Source organism: Furipterus horrens, unplaced genomic scaffold (assembly GCF_987537825.1).
Source record: "Furipterus horrens unplaced genomic scaffold, mFurHor1.1.pri manual_scaffold_11, whole genome shotgun sequence".
In the NCBI taxonomy this organism is placed as follows: Eukaryota; Metazoa; Chordata; class Mammalia; order Chiroptera; family Furipteridae; genus Furipterus; species Furipterus horrens.
In genome coordinates this window covers 44,917,517-44,935,209 of record NW_028327181.1, presented here as the reverse complement: position 1 = coordinate 44,935,209, position 17,693 = coordinate 44,917,517, and the positions used below count along the sequence as shown (strand labels likewise).

The window sequence follows — 17,693 nt, the reverse complement described above, 5'->3', positions numbered from 1 at the left end:
AAAAGATTGTCAGCTAACTCCATTTATTAAGTGATGATAAATTTTCCTCTTTTTTTTCCAACCCCAATCTGTGACCACCAGTCATGTTTCTTGACCAAAGCCATCCAGGTCTAGGGAATCCCAGCCTAGTGCTTTCCTCACTCCCAGATTGGCGGCTGCTTGTTGTTGATCTTTAATACTAGCAAATATACTTTGTAGTTGTGAACTGCCTTGAACTCAGTAATTTATTAACAGAATTGTATCCAGCCCAGTGGTCACATATTGGTATGTGTTAAAAGGTGACATTTTACAAAACGAAAACACCCGGAGGCATTGGAATGGGGTGGTGTTGAGGGAGTCACATGTAATCTGGAGTAACTGATGAGTCAGCAATATAGTACCTCCTGTATCTGGGCTGAGAGGGTTTCATATACCAGTGTTTTCTGGAGAAGCCTCTCCATTGCAGAGGGAAAGAACAACATCAGATGTAGGAAGAAACTAGAAAGGCCTTTAAAATTATTTTCCATAGTTGAATACCTTAGCTCACTGGGTCATTGTTGAGTCCTGGACCCGTGGACTGTTAACTATTGACAGATGAAGGACAGCTTGCATGGAGCAAGCCATTGATTTGGAAGGATTACAGATAAGTAGTTTTCCATTATAAATCAAGAATGACATTTAGTACATTAATTAGGCTGGCATCTGTGATAAACCACAAAGAGCCATCCTCCTGGTGCCGCCAGGGCTCTCCCCGCGCGCTTCCTTCAGGGACCTCCATCAGTCTTGCTGTCCACCCGAGTGTCATAGGAAACTGGCTCATTCTGTCATGTAACACTGCAAACAGCTTTTTCAAACATTTGTACAAGGGCTGACTTAATTTTAATTTAGTAAATTAGTTTTCTCTGTTGTACAGGCTTTTAAAAATTTAAGGCAAAAATCACGTAACATACAATTAACCATTTTAAAGTGTACAGTTCACTGGCTTTTGGTGCATTTCCAGGGTGGTGCAAGCACCGCCTCCCCCACAACCCCCCCAGAACACCCTGTGTGCATTAGGTAATCGCCCCGGCCCCTTCGCCCCCTGTCCCTGGCCGCTAGTAACCTGCTTTCTGTCTCTGGATTTGCTTATTCTGGACATTTCATATAAATGGGATCACAACGATATGTGGCCTTTTGTGCCTGGTTTCTCTCACCATAATGTTCTCGAGGGCCGTCTGTGTTGGAGCAGGTGTGAGTGCTGCACTTCTTACAGCTGAATGATAGTCCGCTGTATGGACATGCTGTACTTGATCTGTTCATCCATCGATGGGCACTGGGGTTGTTTCTATCCTTCAGCTATTTCGAATAGTACTGCTATGAACATTTGTTTATAAGTTTCTATATTGACAATTGTTTTTATTTCTTGTGCATATATACTTAGCATGTATATCCTCAAAACTGGCCACCAAACTGTTTTCCAGAGCAGCTGTTTTCCGTTTTACGCTCTCACCAGCAGTGTACAAGGGTTCTAATTTTCCCACATCATTATCAATGTTACTTACTGGTTTTCGGTTATAGCCATCCTAACAGGTGTGAAGTAGTGTCTCATTGCGGTTGTCATTTGGATTTCCCTAGTGGCTGATGATGTGGAGCATGTTGTCATGTGCTTGTGGCCGTTAGTATATCCTTGGAGAAATGTCTGCTCAAGTCCTTCGTTCACTTTTTAATTGGATTGTTTGTTTTTTTGTTGTTGAATTGTAAGATTTATTTATATACTCTAAATACCAAACCCTTATCAGATACATGCTTTGCAAGTATTTTACCCCATTCCGTAGGTTGTTGTCTTTTCCCTTTCTTGATAGTGTCCTTTGGTGGACAGAAGTTTTTAATTTTTATGAAGTCCAGTTTAGCTATTTTGTTGTTGCTTATGCATCAGTGTCATATCTAAGGATGCATTGCCCCTATGTTTTCTCTTAATGGTTCAGTTTCAGCTCTTATATTTAGGTTGTAGAGCTATTTTGAGTTAATTTTGTGTATGGAATGAGGTAGGGGTTCAGCTGCTTTCTTTTCCATGTGATTATTCAGTTTAGTCATCCAGCACCACTTGCTGAAAAGACTGTTCTTTCACCCTTGAATGGCTTTGGCACCATGGTATAAATCAGCTGACCATAGCTGTTTATGTTTCTCTCTGGACTCTCAGTTCTGTTCTGTTGTATGTATGTCAGGGCCACCTCGCTTTGATGACTGTAGCTTTGTGGTAACAATTAAACCAAACCAAGCAGAAGCAGGTGGAAGTGGGAGCACAGACTTTTAGGTGTCCTCCATTAATGCCAAGAGGGAGTGGCCCCTGTGATGGCTGGGCTGGTGAGAGCTGTGGCTCGGACCCGCCCTGTTGGGGGGGGGGGCGCTTCCCTGCTGGGTGGGACTGGAGGTCCAGGCTTCCCTCCACCGACACTGGCAGGCGGGGATGAAAACCCCAGCTCCCTACTTGGCCTTCTCTTAAACCACCCGTTGGGGGCTTGGGGTGCATCATAGCAAGGGAAGAAGTGTAGACCCTCTACTTGGCCTTGACTCAGGGGAGGAGGCATGCAGCAAGTTTTCTCATGTGCAAAGCTGTTCCTTTCTTGGTCCTTTGGACAGAGAGAGCAGGCTCTTTGGGGCTTTGCCTGCTGGCATGTCTGGGTTGCCTGCTTCTGCAACCTGCAGGTTAATGCCAGAAGAAAGCCCAGGGGGTGGACCGCTGTGTGGCTCCTCCAGTCCTGGGCCCTAGCTAGTCTGCTTTCTCCTCGCCACCGTTAGAGTCTTCTTATGTGAGTTTGGTATATATGAGGGGGGACCCCTCAAAAAACTGGAATTCTCTTCTGGAGGGCAGGATCCTTGTAGTTCAGGCTTCCCCCACCAGGTGAGTGTTCTAGGAACCCATATGTATCAGCATACCAGCTGGCGTTGTTATAAGAAGCTATGTTTGGCTTCAGAGAATTTTTTTTTTTGAAGACTTTCAGCATATTTGCCCATTCATGATGAGTGATTTATGAGCACATCTGCCCAACACCACACTGAGTGTTGAGCAGTTTTTGACCAAAACAGCATGACCTCTGTGCCCCACCTTCCTTATTTTATGATTTTTTATTTCCCCGGATGGAAAAAGTCCTCAAAGGGAAACGTTTTGCTGATGTGGAAGAGATGAAACAAAAAATGGCAGAAGCACTAAAAGGCATCCAAACTGATAAGTTCAAAAACTGTTTGGAGCAGTGGAAAAAAAGTCTCAATAGGTGTATTGCATCAGATGGAGAGGACTCTGAAGGTGACTGAAGTTTAAACATGTAAGACTAAATATGCAATTTTTTATCAGTAAATTCCTTTGGGGGGGTTCCCCCTTGTATAATATCCACGTTTCTTTTTTTTAAGTGTGCCTTTTATTTTATTTAAGATTTTATTTACTTATTTTTAGAGGGAGGGGAAGGGAGAGAGAAAGAGAAGGAGAGAAACATCACTGTGTGGTTGCCTCTCTCACATGCCCCCAACTGGGGACTTGGCCCACAACCCAGGCACGTGCTCTGACTGGGAATCAAACCAGTGACCCTTTGGCTCTCAAGCCAGTACTCAATCCACTGAGCCACACCAGCCAGGGCTCCAGGGTTTTAATGTACTTGGTGTCCTCTGTCCATCTCAGTGGAAGCAGAAGTGGTAGCAGTGTCTTTCGATAATTTTTTTCCACTAAATACCATGATAAATTTTCCCTTGACTCACCCATCTGGGAAGGCTTTGGGTAACTTCTATAATTCTCATTTTACATCTAACCCCAGGTGTTGATGGGACGGATGAATGAGAGGTAGCGGTTGTTTCATTGTGGCAGCCTTTGGTTCACTTATTTGGCGTTTATTAGTACACAGTGGTGTTTGTCATTTATCCATTCACATGTTTATTGAGAACCCATTGTGCTCAGCCACATGGAGGCCCAGGAGATGCGCTCGGGGAGTGTACATTGTATGTCGACAGAAGTTCGCATGTTGAAATCCTGATCTTACCCAGTTTGGTGGTGTAAGGAGGTGGGGCCTTTGAGAGGTAGCTGGGTCATGCAGGTGGAGCTCTCGGGGATGGCACTAGTGCCATCTAGGGCGAGACAGAGAGAGCCTGCTTGCTCCGGCTCGCTGCTCTCTGCCTTCGGAGGATACGAGAAGATGACCATCTGCAGGCCGGAAGGACTTCCAACCTCTAGAACTGAGAAATAAACTTCTGTTGTGTCAGCCCCCCGTCTGGGGTGTTCCGTTGTAGTGGCCGGGACTGAGACATCTATAATGTCTCACCTGACCTCCCCTAACTAGGAGGTCCGCACCTCTGTCTCCCAGAGGAGGAGGCGCACCCGAGGAGACGAAGGCCATGCCCAAGGCGGGCCAGCGCTGTGGTGTCTGCGGGCAGGTAGTGGCACAGCGCATTACTGGTTAGTGTTCTCCATGCCGGTGATGGTGGGATTTGGGTCTTGGCCAAATCTAATTGAAATTGGTTTGCCCATTTTCCTGGTCTTCACTTAATACAAACACGAGTTCCACTGCACACCTGGTGCTGTGCCAGGTTTGGGACACAAAACTGACGACAGCGGCCTCTAAGGAGGAGAGCGGTGCAGACGTTGCGCCGCTCCGCTGGGGCGCGCGGGCCACGCATATGCTGTTTGGCCTGCAGATCACTAGGTAGATTGGGCTGAAGGATCTGATCTTTTCTTTTGCCCTCCTGTAATTTTGTCCACGTAACTTACTCTACATTAAAGAAATATTTTAAGATGGGGATAGTTGTTACAAAAGGCTAGGTTTTGTAGAGATGAGGTTATAAAATAATATAATTATGGCTTGGGAGTTCGCTCTCCTCATTAAAAGTATTGTGAGAGCTCTGTGGTCAGTTGCGTCTCACAGAGTAAAGTCAGCTTCATGGCTGGCTGTCTCCTGTAGCCGTGTCCTGGTTTGCACGCTTATCCGGAGTAAGTTTGAGGTAGCACTTCTTGGCTTAGTGGCATGCTATTAAAAATATATCTGTTTTATTGATTATATATTACAGTTGTCTCAGTTTTTCTCCCTTTGCCCTACTCTGCCTGGTATCCCCGTTCCCTCTGGCAGTTACCCCTCCTTAGTTCATGTCCATGGGTCACACATATAACCTCTTTGGCTGTTCCATTTACAATACTATTCTTAACAGTCCCCTGCTTATCCTGTACCTACCAATTTGCACTTCTTAATCCCTGCACCTTTTCGCCCATCCTCTGCCTTCCCCCTCCCAATTGGTAACCCTCCAAATGATCTCCATATCTATGATTCTTTTTATGTTCTGTTTGTTTGCTTAGTTTGTTCCTTAGATTCAGTTGTTGATAGTTGTGAGTTTGTTATCATTTTAATGTTCGTAGTTTTGATCTTTTCTCTTTTCTTAAATAAGTCCCTTTAACATTTCATGTAATGATGGCTTGATGATGTTGAACTCCTTTAGCCTTATCTTCTCTGGGAAGCACTTTATCTGCCCTTCCATTCCAAAGGATAGCTTTGCTGGATAGAGTGGTTGTAGGTCCTTGCTTTTCATCACCTTGAATTCTTCTTGCCAGTCCCTTCTTGCCTGCAAAGTTTCTTTTGAGAAATCAGCTGATAGTCTTATGGGAGCTCCTTTGTAGGTAACTCTCTGCTTTTCTCTTGCTGCTTTTAAGGTTCTCTCTTTATCTTTAACCTTTGGCACTTTAATTATGGTGTGTCTTGGTGTGGTCCTCTTTGGGTCTAGCTTGTTTGGGACTCTTTGCTTCCTGGACTTGTATGTCTATTTCCTTCACCAAATTAGGGGAGTTTTCCTTCATTATTTTTTCAAATAAGTTTTCAATTTCTTGCTCTTACTCTTCTCCTTCTGTCACCCCTATGGTTCAGATGTTGGCACGTTTAAAGTTGTCCCAGAAGCTCCTTACCCTATCCTTGATTTTTTGGATTCTATTTTCTTTTTTCTTTTTAAGAATTTTATTCATGTATGTATTTATTTTGGAGAAAATGGAAGGAAGGGAGAAAGAGAGGGGGAGATATATTGATTATATTGCATGCCCCCAGCTGGGGACTTGGCTCGCAACCCAGGCAGGTGCCCTGGTTGGGAATCTTAACTGGCAACCTCTGGGTTTATAGGCTGGTACTCAATCCACTGGATTCTATTTTCTTATTACTGTTCTGATTGAATGTATTTTCCTTTCTTACATTGCAAATCACTGATTTGATTCTTGACTTCATCCACTTCACTGTTGGTTTTCTGTAAGTTTTACTTTATTTCACTTAGTGTAATCTTTATTTTTGCCTTAGTCTTTTTTATGCTGTTGAAGTACCCAGTGAATTCCTTGAGCATCCTAATAACCAGGGTCTTGAACTCTGCATCTGATAGGTTGCTTATCTTCTTTTTGCTTAGTTCTTTTTCTGGAGTTTTGTTCCGTTCTTTCGTTTGGGCCAACGTCTTTGTCTCCTTGTTTTGGCAGCCTCTGTGTTTGTTTCTGTGTATTAGGTAGAGCTGCTTTGACTCCCTGTCTTAGTAGCATGGCTTGTTGTGGAAAAGTGCACCAGAAGTTGAATGGGGCAGAGCCTTAGGTAATCGCCTGGGTAGGGCAACCTGTGTAAACCAGATAGGTAGAGTCTCAGATACAATGTCAGACACTCTGTGGCTCTGAGTTGGGGAGGGCTCAGAAAGGGGACAATGGCTACTGCCTGGCTTCTGGAGTTTTGTTCAGAAGGAGGCTGCCTCCAGGCACTAGTCTTGATGCCAGACACTTGAGTTCCTCCCCGTATGTCACTGGTGCCTTTCAAGGTGCTGCCCCGGTGCTGGAGCCCAGAGGAAGTGAGTCTGCATAAGTCCTATGACCTTTGCAGAACCTTTAAGAGGAGATGCCTAAGAATCTTGCGGTTTCTTCTGCCAGCCCCACCCCCACTGGTATTTATAGCCAGAAGTTATGGGACTTATTTTCCTGTCACTGGAACCCTGGGCTTGGTGGTCTGGTGTGGGGCTGGGGTCCCTCTCTCCCGAGGTATCCCTCCCAGTTTCTAACTACCACATGAAGGTGTGGGACTGCCCATTCTGCATCTCCACCCCTCCAATTTGTCTGAATGAATGCGACCTTTTTAATTCCTTGGTTGTCAGACTTCCGTACAGCTCGATTTTTCGATGATTCTGGGTGATATTTGTTTTGTAGTTCAGATGTAATTTTTGCTGTGGTTGTGCGAGGAGGCGAGCTGTGTTTATCTATGCCTACATCTTGAGTGGAAGTGACATGTCTTGTTTTTTATCTGAGTATTTCTAGTTTCTTCCTCCAAGTTCTTTAATTTTCTTTTTATCTTCACCTGACATATTTTCATTGCTTTTTTAGAGAGAGAGGAAGGGAGAGAGATACATCAAGTAGTTGCGTCCCGTACATGCCCGGACCCGGGATCAAACGCACAACCTGGGTATTTGCCCTGACCAGGAATTGAACCTGCAACCCGTTAGTTACGGGATGACGTGCCAACCGAGCCACCCCGCCAGGGCCCTCCAAGGGGTTCATTTAACACCTAACCTTAGAAGATTGTTGTAGTTAATTTAAAAGACACTTTAGAGCATCAGGAAGGTAGTTAAACTAGGAGTCATTAGACCTCAGCTTCTAGTTGGGGCTTAGCTAGTCTTCGTGACAAACGTAAGAACCTCAAGTCAGGCAGTCTCTCCAAGCCTCAGTTTCCTCATCAGTGACATGAGGATAACACCTGCACTGCTGTCTTCTCTTACAGAGCTGTAATGAGCATCAGGGAACATATGAAAGGATTTTATAAATTAAAATACCACTATGTAGAATGGTGGTTAGTGCCCTTAGAATTCTGTCTCCTTTTTTTCCTTTGAGTCTACAAATTCAGACCCACATGTAATGGACTGCTTCATTGCAGTCGGAGGCTAGTGTGCGTTATTTCTGAGGATTACATCCAGTAACCTGACACAGAAAACAAAGGGACAAACAGATATATGTAATCATTAAGACAAGAGATGCTAAAACATGCCTTAGTGTCCACGTGATCGATCTAAGGCAGGGACCCCGGTGACTAATCTAAAGTGAGGTTGCTCCTCACCACCAGGCACCCGGGGGGCCATGTGTACCAGGCGCCTGGGACAGAAACTGGAACCAAAACCTGGGCAGCCTCCCCACCAATGGCCCTGCCTCCCCAACAGCAGGTTCTGAGAATTCTAAAGCTATTGATGAGTATATAGAGCCTGTGGTTTTAGAGTTCTTTGACAGTGAGCAGTTATTTTGAGGAAAAGGGTCATCTGAGAATATCATGTTGCTTTAATAAGAAAAAAAAATTTGCTTTAATGAGTTGTTTTCTTAGAATAACTGAGTGAGTAGGAAAAAAAGTGTAATCTTGTGTTGTGTTCTAACCCATGATGTAAATTAACCCTCTTCATTGTACCACCAGTAGCAAGATTGAGTTGGAATTCCTCTGTGACTATTATTAGTATATCAGGAGGAATCTAGAGAAATCATCCTGATTCCTTTGGAAATCAGGTGGGAATCCAAGTTACATGACTAAGTTATATAAAGTACCCCAAAACTAACATCAGTGTGCACATACTGATTTTATTTATCATGAAAGTACAGTTGGTCCTTCAACAACACAGAGGCTAGGGACATCAACAATCTGCACAACTGCAAATCCATGTATAACTTTGACTACCCCCCAAATTTAACTACTAGTAGCCTGTTGGCTGGAAGGCTTACTGATAATATAAATAGTCAATTAACATATTTTGTATGTTATATATATATATTGCATACTGTATTCTTGCAATAAAATAAGCTAGAGAAAAGAATTGCTAAGAATATCAGGAAAAGAAAATATAGTGTTTATTGAAAAAAATTCACATATAAATGCACACAGTTAAAACCTGTGTTGTTCAAGAGTCAATGTTGACTTCCAGCCAAGATAGAGGCCTAGACAGACATGCTGGGTCTCCCTCCACAACTAAGAAGGAATACAACTACCTCAAAACTAGAGACAACCAGAAGTTCCAGAAAATCAAGCTGCATGGAAGTCCAGCAAACAAAGATATAAAGAAGAAATACTCATCCAGACAGGTAGGAGGGGTGGAAAGAATCGGTGTAGTGGCAGTGGCAGCAGTGGCAGCTGCAGGCTGGCAGAAAGCGCAGTCACACATTTTAAAAAGTCAGAAGGGACACCTGGGGAGCACTCGCAGCACCAGACCAGACCGAGTAGCTCACAGTTCCAGCGCCAGGGAAATCAGGCCTCATTGCTTCTGACTGTGCAGACCAGTGGGGGTTGGGACAGAGGCAGAAATTGCCAGTCTCTCAGCAGAGTCCACTTGTTTAAAGGGCCCCCACGGTCCTAGAATGTCCTCAGACCCACCCACTTTGGAAACGTCAGCCAGGGCAACAGCTAGAGAGGCACCAGTCCCATATGGAAGTGGGAGAAGTGCCTGGAAAAGGGGCAAGTGCTGGGCAAGCGGCACTGTTCCCTCTCAGACCCCACCCCAACATACAGCACCGCAACGTGGTGAAACAGGTCGCCTTGCACTGACGAATTCCTAAGGCTCCGCCCCTTACAACGTAGTAGGAGCAACAGCTGTACCTGGGACTCGGAGGCAAACAAACACAGGAACCTGTCAGAATGAGGAGACAGAGAAGTATGGCACGAAAGGAGGAACGGATCAAGGTTCCAGTGGTGGAACTAAGTGACAAGGAGATGGCCAACTTAACAGATGAGGAAATAGACAACCTAACAGATGCAGAATTCAGAACACTGGTGATAAAGATGCTCACAGGCTTGACAGATATGCTTGAGTACAGCAAACGCATAAGAGAAGAAGTGGAGGCTATGCTAAGTGAAACGAAGGAAAATCCACACAAAACCAATGGTGAAGGGAAGGAAACCAGGGTTCAAATCAATGATTTGGAACATAAGGAAGAAAAAAACAGCCAACCAACACAGAATGAGGAAACAAGAGTTGAAAAAAATGAGGAGAGACTTAGGAACCTCTGGGACAACTTTAAATGTGCCAACATCCAAATCATAGGAGTGCCAGAAACAGAAGAGGAAGAGCAAGAAATGGAAAGCTTATGTGAAAAAATAATGAAGGAAAACTTCCCAGATTTGGTGAAGGAAATACACATACAAGTCCAGGAATCACAGAGTCCCAAATAAGCTAGACCCAGAGAGGACCACACCAAGACACATCATAATTAAAATGCCAAAGGTTCAGGATAAAGAGAGAATCTTAAAAGCAGCAAGAGAAAAGCAGAAAAGGGGAGCCTATAAGACTTATCAGCTGATTTCTCAAAACAAACTTTTCAGGAAAAAAGAGACTGGCAAGAAGAATTCAAGGTGATGAAAAGCCAGGATCTACAACCAAGATTACTCTCTCCAGCAAAGCTATCATTTAGAATGGAAGGGCAGATGAAGTGCTTCCCAGACAAAGGTGAAGTTTAAGGAACTCATCATCACTAAACTATTATATGAAATGTCAAAGGGACTTACTTAAGAAAAAGAAGATCAAAATTATGAACATTAAAATGACGACAAACACAACTATAAAAAACTGAATCTAAAAAGTAAAAACAAAATCCAACTAAGCAAACCAGAATAGGAACAGAATCATAGGTATGGGGATCATTTGGGTGGTTATCAGCTGGGAGGGGGGAGTGGGAGAAATGGGGAAATGGTGCAGGGATTCAGAAGCATAATTGGTTGGTACAAAATAGACAGGGGGAAGTTAAGAATAATATAGGAAAGGGTGAAGCCAAAGAACTTATGTGCACGACCCATGGACATGAACTAAGGGGGGTGGGATTGCTGGAGGGAAGGGGGTCCTGGGCAGAGGAGAGCAAAGGGGGAAAAAATTGGGACTGTAACAACATAATCAATAAAATATACTTTATAAAAAGAGAGTCAGTGGCATTGCCTTTAGTAGAGGTTAGTAGTATTGAAACAGCATTATTCTAGGAACTCGCAGATATGGATCCTAGATGGAAAAGACTTCTTTCAGGATGACTAAGGTTAATTCTTTTGACAACAATCTCATTTGTAAAGCCAATCTTGAATATGAAGGTGGAACTAATCTCTTTGGTGATAGTCTCCATGAGGTTAGGATGGGGCAGAAGCTAGTAGATCTGCCTTGTATTTGACTGCGTCTTTTGTCTGAGAATTTCCTTAAAAATTACTTCGACTTTTTTTGTCTTGACCAGTGTGGCTCAGTTTGTTAGGCGTCATCCCTCGAAGCAAAAGGTTGCCCATTCAATTCTTGATCAGGGCACATGTGTAGGTTGCAGGTTTGGTCCTTCTTTGGAGTGTGTATAATAGGCAACCAATCAATGTTTCTCTCTCACATCAATGTTTCTCTACCTCTCTTTCTCCCTCCATTCCTCTCTCTCTAAAAAGAAATAAAATCTTTTAAAAAATAACTTTGAAATTTTTAAAAGGATGAATTTAAAATTATGCAAATACTACATTTTATATAACCACATGATGATCTCAGTAAGCATTTGACTCAGAAACCATTTGACAAAATTCAGTTTCTATTCCTGGTAAAGACTTTATGCAAACTAATAGAAGGGGACTTCCTCATTTGATAAAGGGCATCTCTGAGAAACCCACAGCTCACCTCACACTCCCTGGGGAAAGCAGGAAAGCATCCCCCAGGGTCAGGAGCAGGTGAGATGTCTGCTCTCCCCACTTCTGTCAGCATTGTACTGGAGACTCTGGGCAGAGCTGCAGGTAAAACAAACAAAAACAAAAACGAATGAAAGAAAGAGAAGAAGCCTAGTATGGAGAGGGAGGAGTAAAGCAGTCCTAATTTGCAGGTGGTGTGATTATTTTTGTAGAAAAACATGATGAAATCTACAAAAGTGCTATTGGAACTAATCAGTTTAGCAAGTTTGCAGATTTTAAGATAAATTTAAAAAGTCAATTGTATTTCTATATACTAGCAATGAACAGTTGAAAATTGAAACGAAAAATAAAACCAAAAAGCATCAAATAAAGTAAAACATTTAGGGATAAATCTAAGATGTTCAAGACTTGTACACTGAAAAATACAAAAAACATTACTGAGAGAAATTAAAGACCTGAATGTGTGGAGGAAGATAACTATGTTCCGGGGTCAAAAGACTCAATATTATGATATCAATTCTCCCCAAATTGGTCTATAAAATTGAAGCCTTCCAGTCAAAATTTCAGCAGTCTTTTTTGTAGCAACTGACAGACTGATTCTAAAATTCATTTGGAAATGCGAAGAACCTAGAATAGGCAAAACAACTAAAAAAGAATAGAGTTGGAGGTCTGACACTACCTGAATTTAAGACTTCTTGTAAAGCTAAAACAATCATGAGTATGTGATATTGGGGGGAAAAAAAAGAAAAATAGACCAGTGGGACAGAGTAGAGAGTCCAAAAACAGACCCATATGTATCTATTATACTGACTTTCAACAGAGATGTAAGGGCAATTCAATAGAGAAAGGAGAGTCTTTTGAACAAATGATTTGGGATAAGTGGTTGTTCATGTGCAAAATAAAATAAATCTTGAGCAATATCTCACCTCACATTTAAAATCAACTAAAAATGAGCCCTGGCTGGCATGGCTTAGTGGATTGAGCGCCAGCCTGCCGGTCTGATTCCCAGTCAGGGCACGTACGTAGGTTGCGGGCCACGCATGTATTTTTCTAACACATTCCTGTTTCTCTCCCGCTCTTTCTCCCTCCCTTCCCCTCTCTCTAAAAGTAAATAAATCTTTAAAAAGAAAATCAACTAAAAATGAATCACACAGCTAAATGTAAAACCTAAAACTATAAAAGATCTACAGGGAAATTGGAGAAAAATCTTTGTAATCTGGGTTTAGGCAAAGATTTATTAAATAATGACACCAAAAGCACAATTCACAAGGAGAAATTGTTAAATTAGGTGCTGTCAAAATTAAGAATTGCTCTTCAGAGACACCAAGAGAGGGACAGGAGAAGGCCCAGACAGGAAGTCAAGGACTTATATGCAGAATATATAAAGACTTCTCAAAACTTACTAGGAGAACTGACAGCCCAGTTAAGAAATTGGCAAAAGGTAAACAGATAGTTTGCCAAAGAGGATGTTTGGATGGCAAGTAAGCACGAGAAGGTACTCAACACCATTTGTCTTAAGGGACGTCCACGTTGAAACCACAGTGAAGTACTGCTGCACACCATTAGAAGGGCAGTAATAAAAGAATGACTGACTGCACCAAGTGCTGGTGACAATGTGGAGGAACGGGAACTCTCATGGATTGAAAGATTGTATAACCACTTTGGAAGGCAGTTTGGTTGTTTTTTAAAGAGTTAAATATATGCCTACCACCTGATCCAGCCGTTCAACTCTTAGGTATTTACCCAAGAGAAAAGAAAGCATGAGTCCACGCAGAGATTTGTACATGAATGTTTACAGCAGTTTTGCAATAGCTCAAAACTGGAAACTCAGAAGTCCATCAACAAGTAAAAGGACAGAGAGACTGGCCTGTTGTGGTCGCTCTCCAAAGCGCCAAGCTGGGTGAATGAAGTGGGACAAAAAAGGACTAGTCACTCACTCTCATTCCACTCACGAAATCTGTGGTGACAGAAGGCAAACCGCTGGTTGCCTAGTGCTTGAAGGCGAAATTACAGAGGGGCACAGGGAAACATTTGCCACGATAAATACTTTCCTTGTCTTGGTTGTGCTAATGTTTATACAGATATATACATATATCAGAGTTTATGAACTTAGTTTAAATATGTACAGTTAATTTTATCTCAATTATACCTTAATAAAATTGTTTAAGATTGATGCTTAATACTTTTAAGTTTTTAGCCCTGGCTGGTAAGTCAGTTGGTTAGAGCATTGTCCCAATACACCAAGGTTGTGGGTTCAATCCCCAGCCAGGGCACATACAAAGAATCAACCAATGAATGCATCAGTAAGTGGAACACCGGATCAGTGTTTCTCTCTAAAATCAATCAGTCAATAAAGATACTTTGAGTTTTTAATGCACTGTGTCTTGTAATCTTTGTTCTCACTATTAACTAGAGAATTAGCAGTTACAAGTGAGGAAACTGAGGCTTAGAGGAAGTTAATGTATGCAGGCGCCCCCCAATTGGCTGAGCGCAGACCAGGGCCAGTGGCTGCCTACCTAGCAGTGCCCATTGCCAGAGGGATGTGCTTATCTGCACTTTGTCTTGGAGTCTAAGACTGTGAGATTGTTATTCTCTTTTTTTAATGTTCCTTCCATAGACTTAACAGAGGATAGGTGCCGCGTGACTTTTGAACGGTCTCATGTTCTCTCCCCCTCAGGGCACAGTCCTTTGCTGAGCGCCTTCGGCTGGGCATTGCGGTGATCCACGGAGAAGCTCAGGATGCTGAGTCGGACTTGGTAGATGGGCGGCATTCCCCGCCCATGGTCAGGAGTGTGGCCGCCATCCACCCCAGCCTGGAGATCCCCAGTAAGTGGGCTGCCTCTCTTTTGCTTTCCACTTCGATTTTTTTTTTTTAATATTTTTATTTAATTCTTTATTTTTAGAGAAGAGGAAAGAGAGGGAGAGAACCATCAGTTGGTTGCCTCTCACACACCCCGAGTGGGAGACCTGGCCCACAACCCAGGCATGTGCCCTGACTGGGAATCAAACTGGCGACCTTTTGGTTTGTAGGCCGGCACTCAGTCCATTGAGCCACACCAGCCAAGGCACTTCCCCTTTGATATTACAGCTGACTTAATTTTTTTTGCAAATGTGAATGACCTCTTCTCCTTTTTGCTTTTTTGTTTGGCAAAATACCTTCCCTGGCCTGGTGGTAATCAGTGCACTTTTGATGGCCCTGTGGATGGTAGAGCCTTTCAGAAGCATCTGTCTGGTCATAGCAAAACCATGAAAGTGCTCAACCATTTACTCACTTGTGTTACTTGAGGGGATTTTATTTATTCATTCAGTAATATATCTTGTAGTTTAACATAAGCGCAAATTACTCACAGTAGTGTTATTTTTATTGCAAAATATGAGAAGAGTCTTAAGTGGTTTATCAGAGGGTAGGGCTTTAGTAAACTTGTATCAGTACATCTAATTATGCAGCCCTTTGAAGTAACGACAACTGTCTGGGAACAAGATCATCTGTGGGATGTGTGTGGGTAAGGCAGAACACGGAAACGTACACCTGCCTTTGTGTGAGGATCAGGAAGAACTATAAAGGATGAAATCATTATGATGGGGTAGTAAGATTTATGGGTGAGTTGGTTTTTGTTTTTAAGAAACTTGCCTCACGCTTTAATAACATCTTTTCAGTTTAGGAAAAATACTGCCTTTGAGTCTCTTGGGGAAGGAAAACTTTCTACTCAGTGTTTTAGCAAGAGAGAAGACAGATATTTTTTAAGGCGGTAAAAAGAGATTTAGGAAACGTTGCATTGAGGGGAAGCTCTCACTATAGGATGGGCTCAACTCTGAATATAGCAAGGACTGGGGATGGGGAGGATGGGTAGCCAGAAGCAGGTTGGGGGAGGGGTCACTGGATGGAAAATGACTAGGAGGAGAGGAGGCATCAAGAGTAGCTGGAATTGTCCCTAAACTGACCTAACGAAGTTCTTGCTGCAGAAAGGCCTGGGTGATCAGATTAGGTCAGGAATTCTTGCTAGAACTCGGTCTGCCAGCCTGAGGACCAAGCCCACGAGTTAGTCCGGGTTGAGAAAAGGGCTCATGGGAGCCTGACCCAGCTTTGGTCAAGGACGTAGTCTTTGTTATTATTCCAGCTTTTTTTCACGCTGAACTGAAATACCTTTTTAAACAATTTTTTACATTGAACCTCTTTTATTTTAATAGAAAGTCTAATCATTGCTTAATTCACTGAATTAATCAGTCTTTAATTCAGTGACACCACTGTTATTTATAGGGGGCCTCTTCACGTTTTCCTTTCTCGTTTCCATCGAGCTGCGATCCATACTGATGACGTGGTTGTGTGTATTGCTGTCTCCCCCAGCTTTGTAGCAGGTCTTTCCCCACGTAAATGAAAACTTTTTAATGGCCATCTAAGATCCCATCTTGTGGGCATGCCTCAGACTGCCCAACACATGACTGGGCATGTGTGTTTTCTCCTGGACTTTGCCCGTGTAATGCTGCAGTTAACATATGTGGGTAAAAACTTTTTCCATGCTTTGGCTTATTTCATTTTAAGTTTCTAAAAGTGAGATTGATAAATTAAAGATATGGGTATTTAGATGGCTCCTTGCCAAATTCATTGCCTAAAGGGCTGTAGCATTATACTCTTTCCCCAGGATTGGGGTCCAGTGGCTGGGAAAAGGGGTGTTGAAAATGGATAAAATTACTTCAGCTTTGGCATTTATCTTGCTTTGTTTGACTTTACATTTCTGTTCCAGTCTCCCCCACCACCCTGGGTTCACATACAATTTGTTTATACATTCATTCACTGATGGGTACTGGAGTGGTTTCTAGCTTTTAGCTCTAGTGCTCTGTGTGCTTTCATATGCACGTTTCTTGCGGCATATCGTTTCACTTCTCCAGGATCTGTACCGAGGATTGGAATTGCTGGATCATATGGTAGTTTTAAGTTTAACTTTTTGAGGAACCACCAAACTGTTTTTCATAGCAGCTATCCCATTTTACGTTCCTACCAGCAATGTAAAAAGGTTCTGATTTCTCCACATCCTTACCAACACTTACTTTCTGATTTTTTATTACAGTCATTGTTGACTGAAAAAGAATATCAATATGGGGTTTCATCACAAAAAAGGATTTATTCAGAAAAAAGGAAGGGTTTTCAACTCAGTGCAAGCGACATGCACACGTTCTGGTCTGCAGGCAGAGATGGAGGGAAAGGAGCTGAAGGGAAGGGGAAGCCAGAACCACAGAGCTTTATTGCAAGCATGGAGTTAGTTCTTCCTGTAGGGTTTTGGGCGATTACATCGCGTGCAAGTACTTCTGTGCGCCCTAGCTCCTCCCAGAGACCCTCCCGATTTATGTCGCTAAAGTTGTGGTTAGTCTTTATCATCAGCCTAGTGCGTTTGAGGTAGTACTTCATTGTAGTTTTGATTTGCATTTCTGTAATGGCTGATGGCATTGATCCCCTTTTCATGTGTTGTCAGCTTATCTTTTTTGGAGAAATGTTTGTTCTAATCCTTTGCCAATTTTTAAATTGGGTTGTTCGTCATTTTATTCTCGAGTTGTAAGAGTTCTTCATATATTCCGGACAGGACTCTAACCAGACAGGGCATGCAAATATTTTCTCTCGTTCTGTAGGTTGTATTTTTATTTTCTTGGTCGTGTGCTCTGATGCACAAAAAGGCTTTAATTTTAATGAAGTTCAGTTTACTTGTTGCTTGTCTTTTGGTGTCACACTTAAGAATCCATTGCCAAATTCAAGGTCATCAAGGTTTACTCCCAGGCGTTCTACTTAGTTTTACAGTTTGAGCTCTTATTTTAAGTCTTTGATCCATTTTGAGTTAATTTTTGCATGTGGTATAAAGTAGAAGTCCAGCCTCATTCTATTGCATGTGGATATTCCATTTTTCCAGCACCATTTGTTGAAAAGACTTCTCTTTCCCCACTGAATGGTCCTGGCACCCTTGTGAAAAACCAGTTCTAAGTGTAGATTGATGGATGAATGGATAGAGAAAACGTGTATGTTATTCAGCCATAAAAAAGAAGGACGTCCTGCCATTTGTGACAACATGGATGGACCTAGAGGTTATTAAGTTCAATGAAATAAGT

At 42.6% G+C, this 17,693-nt stretch overlaps 1 protein-coding gene across 10 annotated transcripts in view; it reads left to right on the top strand.

Moving 5' to 3' along the window:
- PRPSAP2 (phosphoribosyl pyrophosphate synthetase associated protein 2) overlaps positions 1 to 17,693 on the top strand; it is a 57,706-nt gene that overhangs the window by 31,057 nt on the left and 8,956 nt on the right. For all 10 annotated transcript variants that reach the window (XM_090290515.1, XM_090290513.1, XM_090290507.1 and 7 more), the window contains one exon: positions 14,278 to 14,426. In XM_090290515.1, the coding sequence (XP_090146641.1) occupies positions 14,278 to 14,426 (149 nt within the window). The remainder of the gene's footprint in view (positions 1 to 14,277; positions 14,427 to 17,693) is intronic.